The sequence below is a fragment of a genome, unplaced genomic scaffold, assembly GCF_019419815.1.
Source record: "Pyrus x bretschneideri cultivar Hongxiangsu unplaced genomic scaffold, Pyrus_bretschneideri_v1 Contig66, whole genome shotgun sequence".
NCBI lineage: Eukaryota > Viridiplantae > Streptophyta > Magnoliopsida > Rosales > Rosaceae > Pyrus > Pyrus x bretschneideri.
In genome coordinates this window covers 1,906,455-1,919,088 of record NW_025999805.1, presented here as the reverse complement: position 1 = coordinate 1,919,088, position 12,634 = coordinate 1,906,455, and the positions used below count along the sequence as shown (strand labels likewise).

Here is a 12,634-nt window from a genome sequence, read left to right as displayed (position 1 = left end):
TTATGTATCTAAGCAAAACAAAACCATATGTATGTATGTATGTATGCATGTATGTATATGTGAACCAACGCAATTTTTTTGGGTACCCCTCATTTTTTTTGGGCCCCGAGCAGTTGCAGTGGGTTAGGGCCGGCCCTTGTTGAAGTCACATTAAGCATGCACCAAACCCTCTTGATAGGTGCGTAGCAAACCACAATTGCTTCTCATATAAAAAACAATATCGTGAATAAATATACAACATAGAGACAATATACTCACATTATTGTACATATCGTATCAACTATACCTACATCATCTCAATACAATATATGCAGTATTTCAACATTATTGATATTGTAACAAATTTATCTCAATACAATATGGTTAAAGAATCCTATCAATACGTTATAATTGGCATCTATATTTCTATTTTTGCTAAACACCTTTGAAATCAGTGTATGATGACTAATTTCCCTATATTATATACATAGGTGCAGTTGAATGAATGAAGGGTAGGTGCAAGTGTAAAAGTAATGTTGGTTTTGGGCGCGAAAAAAGCGGTAGGGTTGGGAAGCCAGCAAGTTTGTTGGAGAGGGGTTGTAAGACAGGTGCGGGTGAGAAAATTGTGAATACGGGGGAGCACCGGCACAGGCAGCTGTGCTTTGACCCAAAACAGGTAATAAAATCATAAACTTTCAAATTAAAACAAATAAATAAATAAATAAAAAAGAAACAGAGAGAGAGAGAGAGAGAGAGAGGGAGGAAGCCACAAGCCTAACCCAGATGATAATGTAAAGAGAGCATCCTCCTCCTGCAACCCCAGCTGTGTTTTTAATCTCGTTTCATTCGCTTATTACCCAGCAGATCAAAAAATGGTTCTATCGATATCATTTTGATGCGGGTATATATGCGAATAAAGGGAGATTATTTGTTGAAGAAACCATAAAAAATCAAAACTAAAATTAAAAGAAAAAAACAAGAAATGAGCAGGAAAAAGAACCAAGTCTGGGATGCTCCCTCCGACGACACAGCCGCGGCGGCCCCTCCTCCCCCTGAAAGAGAAAGGCTATACCTTGTGTGGCAGGGTAACAATGTACGTATGGTTTATTTTTAATTTACCTCTCACATGATTATGATTATTATCTCTTATCTTGTGCTTGTTTTAATTAATCTGTTGCTCTCATAGGATAGAACCTTGTAGTTAGCTAGAGAGAGATCTTGTTTATGCAGACCGAATCATTCGTTTGGTTTTTGTAATAAACTGATCCCCTTTTGATGCCTCTTCTTATGATTAATTTCATCAATTATTTACCCATTTGGATGTATGATTTTACGAATTTATATATGATCGAGGTGATGAAACTGGAATTAATTAATAATTTTGTCTTCCTAATGACCTGCAAAAAGCAGTACTAATCAAGGATGAACATAAATATGTTATTCTGAGGCACGTACAATGATTATCAATCATTTCTTTTTCATGCAATATTGTTCTTTCAAACAGAAAGGCAACTAAAGCTAACTTCAAAACTAATTGTACAATGTAGTTCATGGATATCAATGTCATAAGTTTGTACATACCTAGCTGCGTACAAGTACGTACGTAGAATAAACAAATGAAGTCATTAATAAATTTCACACTTGATTATCATATATATACATATATGATTTTATATATATATATATATATGGACTAACACTAGTGGAAAACTGGAACGTGTTGTCAGAAATTTTTGTGCGGTGGAAGAATTGTGTTTGGTCATGACGCTGCATCGCTGTTTCTAACAAGCTTTTTGATTGGATGCCCTGCACTAGCATTCTGCATAAGAATGCTTGTAATGATGAGACGACAAGATGGACATTATGACTATCCCGTACTAATTGGGGGAATAATCCTCACTGTTTTGGTTGGTAAATTGTAATTTAATTTATTTAGTTAATTCCTCCTAAATTATTTTATAAATGAAGGAAATTAATCTAGCAAATTAACCCAATCTGAATTGGTTCAAGGAAGGTTTTATATTATATATTCTTATGCATGCAGGATTTCATTTTTCTATACTTGACATCCGGTAGAGATCCTGGTATAATTCCGCGGAACGCACGACCACCAGAATCAAGCGAGGCATATGACGGTCCTACCCCTTCAATGGAGTGGGTCAGTAGCAAATCCTCCAGTTTGAGAATACCCCGAATAAAGGATGTAACGGTCAATGGCCATACAGTGAAGGTCAAATTTTGTGACACTTGTTTGCTGTATCGTCCACCACGTGCCTCTCATTGTTCCATCTGCAACAACTGTGTTCAGAAATTTGATCACCATTGTCCATGGGTGGGCCAGTGTATTGGATTAGTAAGTCTACCACTTGTGTCTAGCACCACTACTAGTTACTATACTCTCGTCTGCATGCATGCATTTGTGCGTGTACATACTAATCAAATGTTAATTTTTTTAATAAAAACATTATTTTTGCTCTAAACTATACTAAGTGATATCACCTAATTTTGTTGTAACTCGACTTGTTTGGGTTGTTTGCAGCGTAACTATCCGTTTTTCATTTGTTTTATTTCGTCCTCAACGTTGCTGTGCATATATGTGTTTGTGTTTTCGTGGATCAACCTTGTTCGACAAGGAGGCAATCTATGGAGGGCCATGGCGCGTGACATCGTATCAGTTATTCTAATAGTGTACTGCTTTGTAGCAGTCTGGTTTGTTGGTGGCCTTACAGTTTTCCATATCTATCTGATTTGCACAAACCAGGTATTTCTTGTTCTTTGTGTTCTTGGATCCCAAGTTCTTAATCTGTGTGTATATATTCTAACCACTAGCTAGCTGCTTGGTTTAATTTCCTATTTAAACAGACAACATATGAGAATTTCCGATACCGCTACGATAAGAACGAAAACCCCTACGCAAAGGGACTACCGGGAAACCTGAAAGAAGTGTTCTGCTCAAGGATTCCTCCCTCGATGGTTAACTTCAGAGAATGGGTTTCGGTTAAGGACATCAACGACGTCGACTTAGGAATGGCATCCATCGCTTCAGAGAGCAATAGAGGCTTCATCGCCTCCAAAGAGAAATTTGACATAGAAAAGGGAAATAAGTTTGGAAAGGATCCTGGCGGCAATATCATTGTTCCAAGTATTCTGCAGAAATTGGACTACAGTGGCATTGATGATGGTAACATGAAGAAGAAAAGGAACAATAATAATTTGAGTGGCGGTGGCTTTAATGATAATAATCTAAAGAAAGAGACGGCAGCAGAAGACGGTGATGTTGGACCTGCTGCTGCTGGATTCAAACCTTTTTTGTTTCCTGATAACAATACCGGTCAAGAAGAAAAAACAAATTTAGATGATCATCGGGGGATGAAGAGTAGTTCCGACCTAGGATCAGTTAATTCACCTACTAATGGTAATGAAAAGAGGACTACTCATCAGTAGTAGTTCCAATGCAATTGGACTCCATCCATCCATCAATCACTAGCATGCTTGTTTTCCAGACAAATTAAGGTAGTGTTTCTCGATCTTTTTCTCTGTATAATTTTCCATCAAGAATTCAAGGTTGATCATGATATATGTTAACTGATATCAAAATTCCTCATCGGACTACTATATATATATATATATGTATATGTATATGTATATGTATATACATACATATACACACGCATTTAGTGTTATCTTGTAGCTAGCTAGGATACTTAATTTATTCATAGTAATTAAAAGTTGGATCAGTGACCTTTAGTTTAATCTAATGTGAGTTTGTTTGTTTCATAGGAAACTTAATGTAATTTGCCACAATGATTGATCTATCTTCTCAACTCTCCTTCTTATCCTGCTATGTTGCTTGATGACCAGAACCAACTACTTTCTAAACCAACTCACAAAAAATCAACCAAATAAAAAACCATTTAATTATCTGATTAACATTGTCAAACTTTTAGTGTTTAAAAGAGAAACTTGGTTCATCTATTTATTGGATACCTATTAGATGACTAAACAATTCTGAAATTGGTTAATCTTTTGCATAGTTGATTTTAAAGAGATCTAGAAAATAAACGATTCCAATCATTAAGCAACAATATGGAAGAAGGAGAGCTGAGAAGGTTCAAATGAAAAAGTTGCTAATATTCATTGTAGTTACGAATTGGGAATTGCTGTTTCGACCTTTGCACCTCCAGATAAATCCACCTTATTGAATGTCTGAAATTAATGTTATACATGCATGCATACTAATACATAAATGAGTTTACCATCTCTTACTGCTTTTATTCAGGTTTTGCTGGAGAAAATTTTTCTCGGTGCATGTGTGCCAAAAAACATATTGACTCAACTTGATGGGGGGCTTAAAATGCTAAATTACTTTGACTCGAAGTCAAATTTGAAGATCAATGATGTAATTATATGATTGATGGAATGTAGAAAATGAAATTGATTCATTCTTAAGCACATTCTTGTGTGTTTAAACTGGCCCAAACGCCTACTTTATCCTACTTAATTCAGTACGTACTCCAACTGCAAAACTACTGTGATATGGCACAAACAAGTCTAGTAAATAATTAAAATAATGAAGCTGCTACATAAATATTAAAATTAAAAAGAAATTTCTTTCACAGAGTTAAGTTATTTTATTTTTAGCTTTTAGGAACCATGTAATTTATCGTTTTTTTTTTTCTCCTTTTGGGATTAAAAATGGGGCACGCAATAAACACGCTTTACATGTTTACTGGATTAGTGGACTTCACTAATGAAAATGATCATGTTACCTTACAAAGAATCCAATCTCGATTGTTACAAGGCTACATGCTAAGTTACAAATAACATTGGCATATGGTTTCACAACTTTAATGGTCCTTAAAATTGAGACCCTTTGTCATTTTGATGATTGAAATTGAAGACGATTAATATATGTCATCTTTAAAGTTAATTACCACACATCAATGTCGCCTTTACATTTGGTTTATGTTCAAACCTCCGTTAGTTACAAAATGTGTGCTCTAAAAGTCAATTACTAATTTTAGAAATTGATAACTCTTAGAAAAATACAAATGATTAATCTATAATCTAATAATGGGGCAAGACCACTAGCCAAGGATAACAACTAACAAACATAAGAAGAACTGAAGAAGTAATCTGAAGATGTTAGGTTAGAGCTTTTCTTCTTATATCCTAAACTTTTTCCTGGTTGAGGGATTATTAGGTGGATATCAATAATTCAGTAAGATTGGTACATACTATTTTTAATCAATTGGCAAAATGGTAATTCAGTAAGATTGGTACATACTATTTTTAATCAATTGGCAAAATGGTTTGCCTCAGGCCATTTATGTAGAGGGCACTAAGAGAAGTATGTAGATACTCGATAGAGGGTGAGTACAATAAATACGATAAGAAAAATAATTCTTACATGAAATTCTTATTGGAAATGTGCCCTAAATCCAATTATATGATGATACTTTACGGACATTTCACATGTTAAACTAAAATAGTTTAATATAAGGGCAAAGATTATTGTTTAAAGCCGTCTCATATAAATGTTATACGCTTACACGATACGTCCAAGGAATATGTAATTAGGAGAATGTGATCTAAAGAAGTTAGATTCATGAGACCATTCTCTTCTGTATACATATCTTATATGTTCTTGATCATAGAATTGCTAATTGGGCATTGACGATCAATTACATGATATGTCTTCTCTTTGGGTGAGTAACTGCTCTTGAGTCATTGATGCGATTGACATCAAGACAAGAATGTAGGTGCTTAATAGAGAATGACTCCACTGAACGCGATCAACAAGGAGTTCTCATACTCTTGTCACATGAGAACTCATGGTTGGGATAATGCAAAGTAGTCCTTTGACTTGAGGCATCATAGTTGTCTTATGGTTAGGTCGTTGATCTTTGACTATGTCAAAGGCACTTCGTCGGTGTCCACAACATAGTTAGGTTAAGCCACTTAGCCATGGAGGCAAGTGTAGACGTAACAAGGGATCTCTAACCTTCAAAGTATTGAGGGAGAATACTTTATGATATGATTAAGAATCTCTGGTTAGAGTATGAATGAGATTTAGGAAGTCGTTCCAAATCACATTCAAGGTAATCATATAAGTAAGAGATCACGTTGGATGGTAAACATGAATAAACTATCTAACCGAATAATGTGGTCAAAAGTATTGTATTAGAGAAAAACCGTATTGCATTTGTAATCCCAAACTGAATACGTTCTCCAACCTCTTATGATTAGCTTGGGTAGCCATGACATACTGCTAGGTGTCACTCATGGTTTATGGAAGCCCTGAAGATGTATAATCACTAAAGGGAGAATTGAAAGTAAGTCTCAATTCATAGTTGATTAGAAAGAGTTTTTAATTGCCCACTACCTCGCTAAAAGAAACCTAATGGACCGCACATCGTGTAAGGTAATAATTGAAGAAAATAACGAAGATGAGTAAGGACAATTAAATAGTTTAATTGTACATGAAAATGATTAATTAAAATTTAATTAATCATACGAAAGGTGCATATTAGGCTTTAAGTAAGTTTCGGGTTTCGGGACGTAAAATGAGTTTTGGTCCACAAGATCCATTGAGTTTAAGCTATAAGATAACTAAAACAAAATGGGAATTAACTCAAATCCAACTAGACAAAACTGGCCAAATGGAGAGGGAGTGGTGGTTCACTTATTACAAGTTTTCCACACACTTATATGGAGTAAAAAGGCAACTTAATAAGGTTTCTTTGAGGAAAGATGAGAGAACACAAGCTCTCTCTTTCTCTCTAGGAGGCTAGCCTTGTGGGAGGAAGATACTAGCATCTTCTTCCTCCCACATCACTCATCATCTTCCTTCCACTCATCCTTGGTGTTGAACCTAGGGATCTCAAACTTTGGAGACTTTTTGAGAATCCATTCCTCCATCCAAATCCAAGAAGATACGGAGCCAAGAAGCAAAGTTCTTCTATCCACATCCATGGACCCAAGGAGTAAGGAGACAAAGGAAAGAAGGCCCTCACATGGGTAAATACCATTTGCTAAGCAAAGAGATGCTTCAAACATATAAAAGTTTCTCAACTCACTTTGGTTTTTAGTTGCGTCTTGGTTCACCACAACTACTAGGCTTAGAATTTCATGGTTTAAGTTTTGTTTTAAAGTGCATAGAAACATGCTTCTACCATTTATTTGTTAAATGCATGTATTATGTTGCTTAATGAACTTAGTTTTTCAAATATTTTCCTTCAAGTGGTATCAGAGCCTAGGTCTTGTAGTTTGTGAACCTTTTTGGGTTTTGTTGTTCAATCTTTTGATTTGAATGTTGTAATGGTTACAAGCATGTTCTTACTTCTTTGAATGTAAATTTGGTTTGAAAATTTTCCATCTCAAATATTGTAGATGTAGTTCATATGAGTATGAATTTTGGATCTAAAATTTGGTGCCTTTAGTTTGGGGAACTTCAGCCAAATCCATGGGTGGGTTTTTTTTGGTTCTTGCTTGTCTTGTTAAAAGTTTTTTAAAGTGACATTAGGAATCTCTAAGTACCCTAGTATGTTAATATGTTATATATTTCCTTTAAGTTTGAGAGGTTTTGGGGTGCCTTTAGGTGAAAATTGTTGATGGAGCTCTTATGGGTTTCATGGATGTTCTTCAATATTCTTCTTATGTTCTTCATGTTTATAACAAGAACATAAAGATTTGGGTTTTTGATTCAAAATTCTTTTTAAATTTTATTTAAAATTTGTTTGTAATAGTTGATGTAAATTGATTGACACTATTCACTTCACAATTCACATCATCACCTTACCTATCACCTTACCAATCACTTTTGTTTATTTTATGAAACTTACAAAAAAAAATTTTAGACAACATCCCTCTCACCAAAACCAGCCATCCTACAAGAAGGATACTTTTGGGGTTTTTATGCAATTACATAAAGTTTTGATACTTTTGTGTATTTGTACTTTGACCTAAAAGTTTACGTTTTTTCGTAAAGGCCCAAAATCACTAAAGGACAAATGGTTTTGCTCCTTTAATGAAGTTTTTGTAATTGTTGAAATTTTCTTATTCTAGTTTTAATTACATGAAGTAGTGGACTTTTGTAATTTTACTAAGTGACCCCAAAAGGTAGTGTTTTGTATTTATAACCCAAAAGTTGAGGTTATTGCATTTTGGCTCAAATTAGGTTGGGAACAAAATAATTTTGCCTCTTTAAATGAGAATTGAATTTTCATTTCATTTAACTCTATTTAAATCAATTTTATGGATACAAAAACCAAATGGCATTGTTAATTCTAGTTTAATTTGTTAAAATGTTAATTAGTTAAAGAAATGGTGATTATGAACTTAAGCCTACGATAATTAAGCTATGTGATAGGCCATCTTTTAAACTTGTTTGAACCATGGGAATGTGTAGATTAGATTTTGGTTGTAATTTGATTTGATCAAATGTTGTAAAAGAGTATAAGCTCTTCTTTACTTTAAAAGTACTCCTCTTATGTTTTATTTGATATGCATGAAGTTGGAGTAGTTAGGTCCAACGCCCACTAGGAAAACACACCTTAATATGATTAAACGCGTAACTAAAATCAATCACCATCTCTAGACCGAGATCCAACACTATGCTTGTGTTGGATCAAATTAAAGGTTGATAGTCATCCTAAGACCCTAAGGTAACTATATAGTCCATTGATGAATGCAAAGCTTATGTTAGTAGTACCATATACTCTTGCTTTAAAAACGTTTTATAAGCATAGTGGGAGTATCATATGCTACTAAATCAATCACATGGACAAAAGTTTCAATAGGACCAAATTGTTTTAATGTGATTAAAATGAATGCTTATTTGTGATGAGACCTAAAACCACCCTCAACCAAAGCGATATTAAGTTAACAAGTGTGAGAGAGCTTTGAACACTTTTTCATGGTCTTCCACCGTGGTAGGCTCTGATCATCTGTGATTCATACATCGACTTCACCTTATCATGGGGGACTACAAAGTATATGCTAATACTCAGGAGAAGTTCTATATGCATACATGATGTTGTGAAAGTAGGCAACGAGAATGACCAATATCATATCATTGTGAGGTTGTTCTTGAACCCTTACACAAATTTTCATGGTGCGAATGACTTAACTAAGTGTAATGGAGCCAATATCATATCATTGTGAGGCAACATTCTCTAGATGCTAAATAAGATAGGTACTTACATGAGGTGTATGCTGGAAGTATGCCCATAAAGCCACTCATTTGATGTAATAGCTTTTGGAATACTCATTATGTTAAACTTTTATTTGTTAAATAAAGGGCAAAGCTTATTGTTAATCACTGTTTATTGTATCATGTGTTTAAGCAATAGGGAAATCCAAGGAATGTATTCGATCTAAGAGAGAAGTGATCAAAGTAAGTTAGATTAACAAGACCTTTCTCTTATGTTCATTTATAAGACACTCCTCGTCATAGGATTGACAATTGGGCATTGACAATCTATTAAGGTTAGTATATGTTATGTTAACTCAAGTGTGAGTATGACTAGTCTCTAATCATTTAGTGTTGGACACTAAGATAAACACATAGGTGCTCAAAAGGGTAATCGAGTACACTAAACAATAATCAAATGCGAGTTCGAACATACATGTCATGTAAGAACTCATCAGTTGCAATATGCCAAGTAGTCGTTTGACCTGAAGTATCATAGTTGTCTGATGGTTAGGTTGTTGATCTTTGACTATGTCAAAGGCATTCCATTGAGAGTGTCCACTGCATTGTTAGGGTTAAGCTATCTAGTCATCTAGGCATGTGAATGCATAACAAGGGATCTCTAAGATATGATTTGGGAGTCTTAGTCAAAGCATATGAACTTAATGTTCCAAACCATATTCAATTGAATCATATAGAGAAGTATCAAATTGGATAGTAGACATGAAACCAACGATCACTTGAACAATGTGATCAAGAGTATTGTATTAGAGAATGACTATATTGCATTGTTGTTGTAACTGGATACGTTCTCCAACCACTTCTGCTTAGTTTGGGTAGCCATGACATACTGCTAGGTGTCACTCATGGTTTGTGGAAGCCTTGAAGATTAGTAAACATTAATCTTCATCAAAGGGAAAATTGAAATGTGGTTTCAATTCACAATCGATAGTTAAGAGTAACAATCGCCCACTGCCTCGCTAAATGGAACCGTGGATCGTACACCGGGTAATGATGAACATGAAGAAATATAAATGAGATGGATAATCAATTAAATAGTTTAATTGAGAATGATTAAGATTAATTAATTAGTTAATTAATTATGCAAAAGGTTTGTACTAGGCCTTTAAGTTAGTTTCAAGTTTTGGGGTCCATAGTACCAAGATTGACTTTTTAGTGTAAAAATATGATTTTTCATTAAAACAGTACGTAGAGCTTTTCGTTAAAATTCCCTATTATAATCAATATGCACTAGCACTGGATGTTATAAGCACCATCATTGAAATAAATAAGCACCAACATTGGATGTTATAATTGAAATGGATGTTATAATCAATATGCAATTTCTATGGAAAGTGAGTGTTGTGATTTAGCTTAGGTTTTTTATTTTTATTTTTTTAATTTTATATATATTAAAATAAATAGGTAAATGGGTACCAGTTTATAACCGCACTGTTCATTTAAATTTCATGTGTAAACAGTTACACCCATAACTATTTAATTATCTAAACGGTTACCCATAACCGTAATTGTGAAATTTAAATGGGTGGGTAACCGCGGTTACCCATAACTGATGGGTATTTGCCCATCCCTGCTTCCTCCTTATCTACATTTTGTTTCAATTGTCTAGCTTGAAATCCAGACATCACTTTTGAAAAGAAAAGAATAAGAAAAGTTAATTGCTTATTGTAAATAGGCAAACAACCCAATAATAGATTCGCTCAAAACTTCTATTAAAGCCGACATCTTTCCACCAAATTGAAAACCAAATAACATACTTACAATAGCTACAATATACGCTAATTACAATAATTTTCAACATACTTACAATAGCCAATTACAATATTATCATTCAAAATGAGATCCCTATGATTCACAAAAAGCTAGTCAACAAACCAAAATATTCACAGTGTAAGGCTAAGAAGCCACAACCTAAGGTTATACGATTAGCAAAATAGAATCCACACCAAAAGGCACCCCATAATATTATCATGCACTTACTTTGTCACTTAGAATCTTTTGGACGAACATTTTTTTGTGTTCGGAATCAATTGACCTAAACACTCCCACATTTTGTGGTTTTTCCAAAATAAGAGTCAGTCTATCAATTTGATAGATAGGAGAAAAACCCATTTCTTTAAGTTCGTTAGCTATATAACTATGATCTGCAATACCTTAAACTATAACTTTAGTTACCATTTGCGTCATTTTCTCACATTCAACATAATATTCTTTTAGTCCATTGATAATTACCTTGGTTGCATCATTTGAACTTCCCGTGCCTCTTTTCCTCTTTCTTTGACTATTGCAGATTGGTTGCTTTGTTGGATTAGCTGGTTCATTGGAGAAACATCATTTTCAGCTCCAATATCACATGTATCAACCCTAATATGGCTTTGCTCCTCCATCATTTTAGTAGGGGTTCTGCCAACATTACTTGTAGCACGATCATTTCCAAATATATACGCAAATGTATCATATAGTGGAAAAAGTTTGCTTCTCCATCCTTTGACATCTTTATTTTTCTAAGATTATATTAACATAGCAATATTAAAATTTAGCATATTAAAAAATATAGCTACAGGAATATAACTAATCGATAAATAATATAGGATATGAACATGCACATAAGTTTGCCATGCTTCGTCACTATCAACTTCAATGCACTTTTTGACATCATTCCATGCAAATACACTTGTGTTTATCATGTCAAGGACTAAACTATATGTTTTTTTTTTACATCTCTTCAACTTTGACTTAATATATGGACTTGCCTTCATATTCACATTAAGACATAAAACATTGACAACTTTTGCAACTTTAATCAAAGGACTTTGTTTGGAAGCATCTGTGTCACCTTGGTGCTTCCTAGTAATAAAATCCTCAAGAACGGATAGAATGATTCTTCTTCAAATGCTTCCCATTTATGCTTCTTTCCTTTTGGCTTTTGAACAATATTCAGATTATTTTAACTATCCATACCTAAACAATAAACATTTGAAAGTACTAAAGCATACAAATCAATTTGCATACAATCCGATCAATAAAACGAATTACATTCAATGGTTTGCAATCCACTTATTTTGCATAATATTCAATCACTAAAACGAATTACATTTCATAATTTGCAATCCAATCATTTTGCATAATATCAAGCATATGCATAAAAAAATAAAAATAAAATAAAAAGGATAACTAAAACAAATTTTTATCATTAATACATAGATCTGGTTCAGTTGTTGGTTACTAATTACTCTCCACTCATTATACATTTCCTGAGCCATGACATTCCTCTTTGCAGCCTATTGGTCAGATGCTCTAATAGTACCGATATATTCACCTTCTTTCGTATTTTATCCATCTTCTATTACTGGCAAATTCTCCATTGGATCTATAAACATCTCTTGCCTAATAAGATTGTGTAGTAGACAACAAGCAGTAATTACTCGACCTTGTGTCCTT

General features: G+C 33.9%; 1 protein-coding gene across 1 annotated transcript; it reads left to right on the top strand.

Moving 5' to 3' along the window:
- The first annotated feature begins 618 nt into the window (after nucleotides 1-618).
- LOC103928009 (probable protein S-acyltransferase 1) lies at nucleotides 619-3,475 on the top strand. Its single transcript, XM_009337007.3, has 5 exons — nucleotides 619-1,072; nucleotides 1,707-1,886; nucleotides 2,024-2,332; nucleotides 2,519-2,740; nucleotides 2,842-3,475. The coding sequence occupies exons 1-5, from the start codon at nucleotides 962-964 to the stop codon at nucleotides 3,421-3,423; spliced, it is 1,404 nt and encodes a 467-aa protein (XP_009335282.2). The 5' UTR covers nucleotides 619-961; the 3' UTR covers nucleotides 3,424-3,475.
- The last annotated feature ends 9,159 nt before the right edge of the window (nucleotides 3,476-12,634 follow it).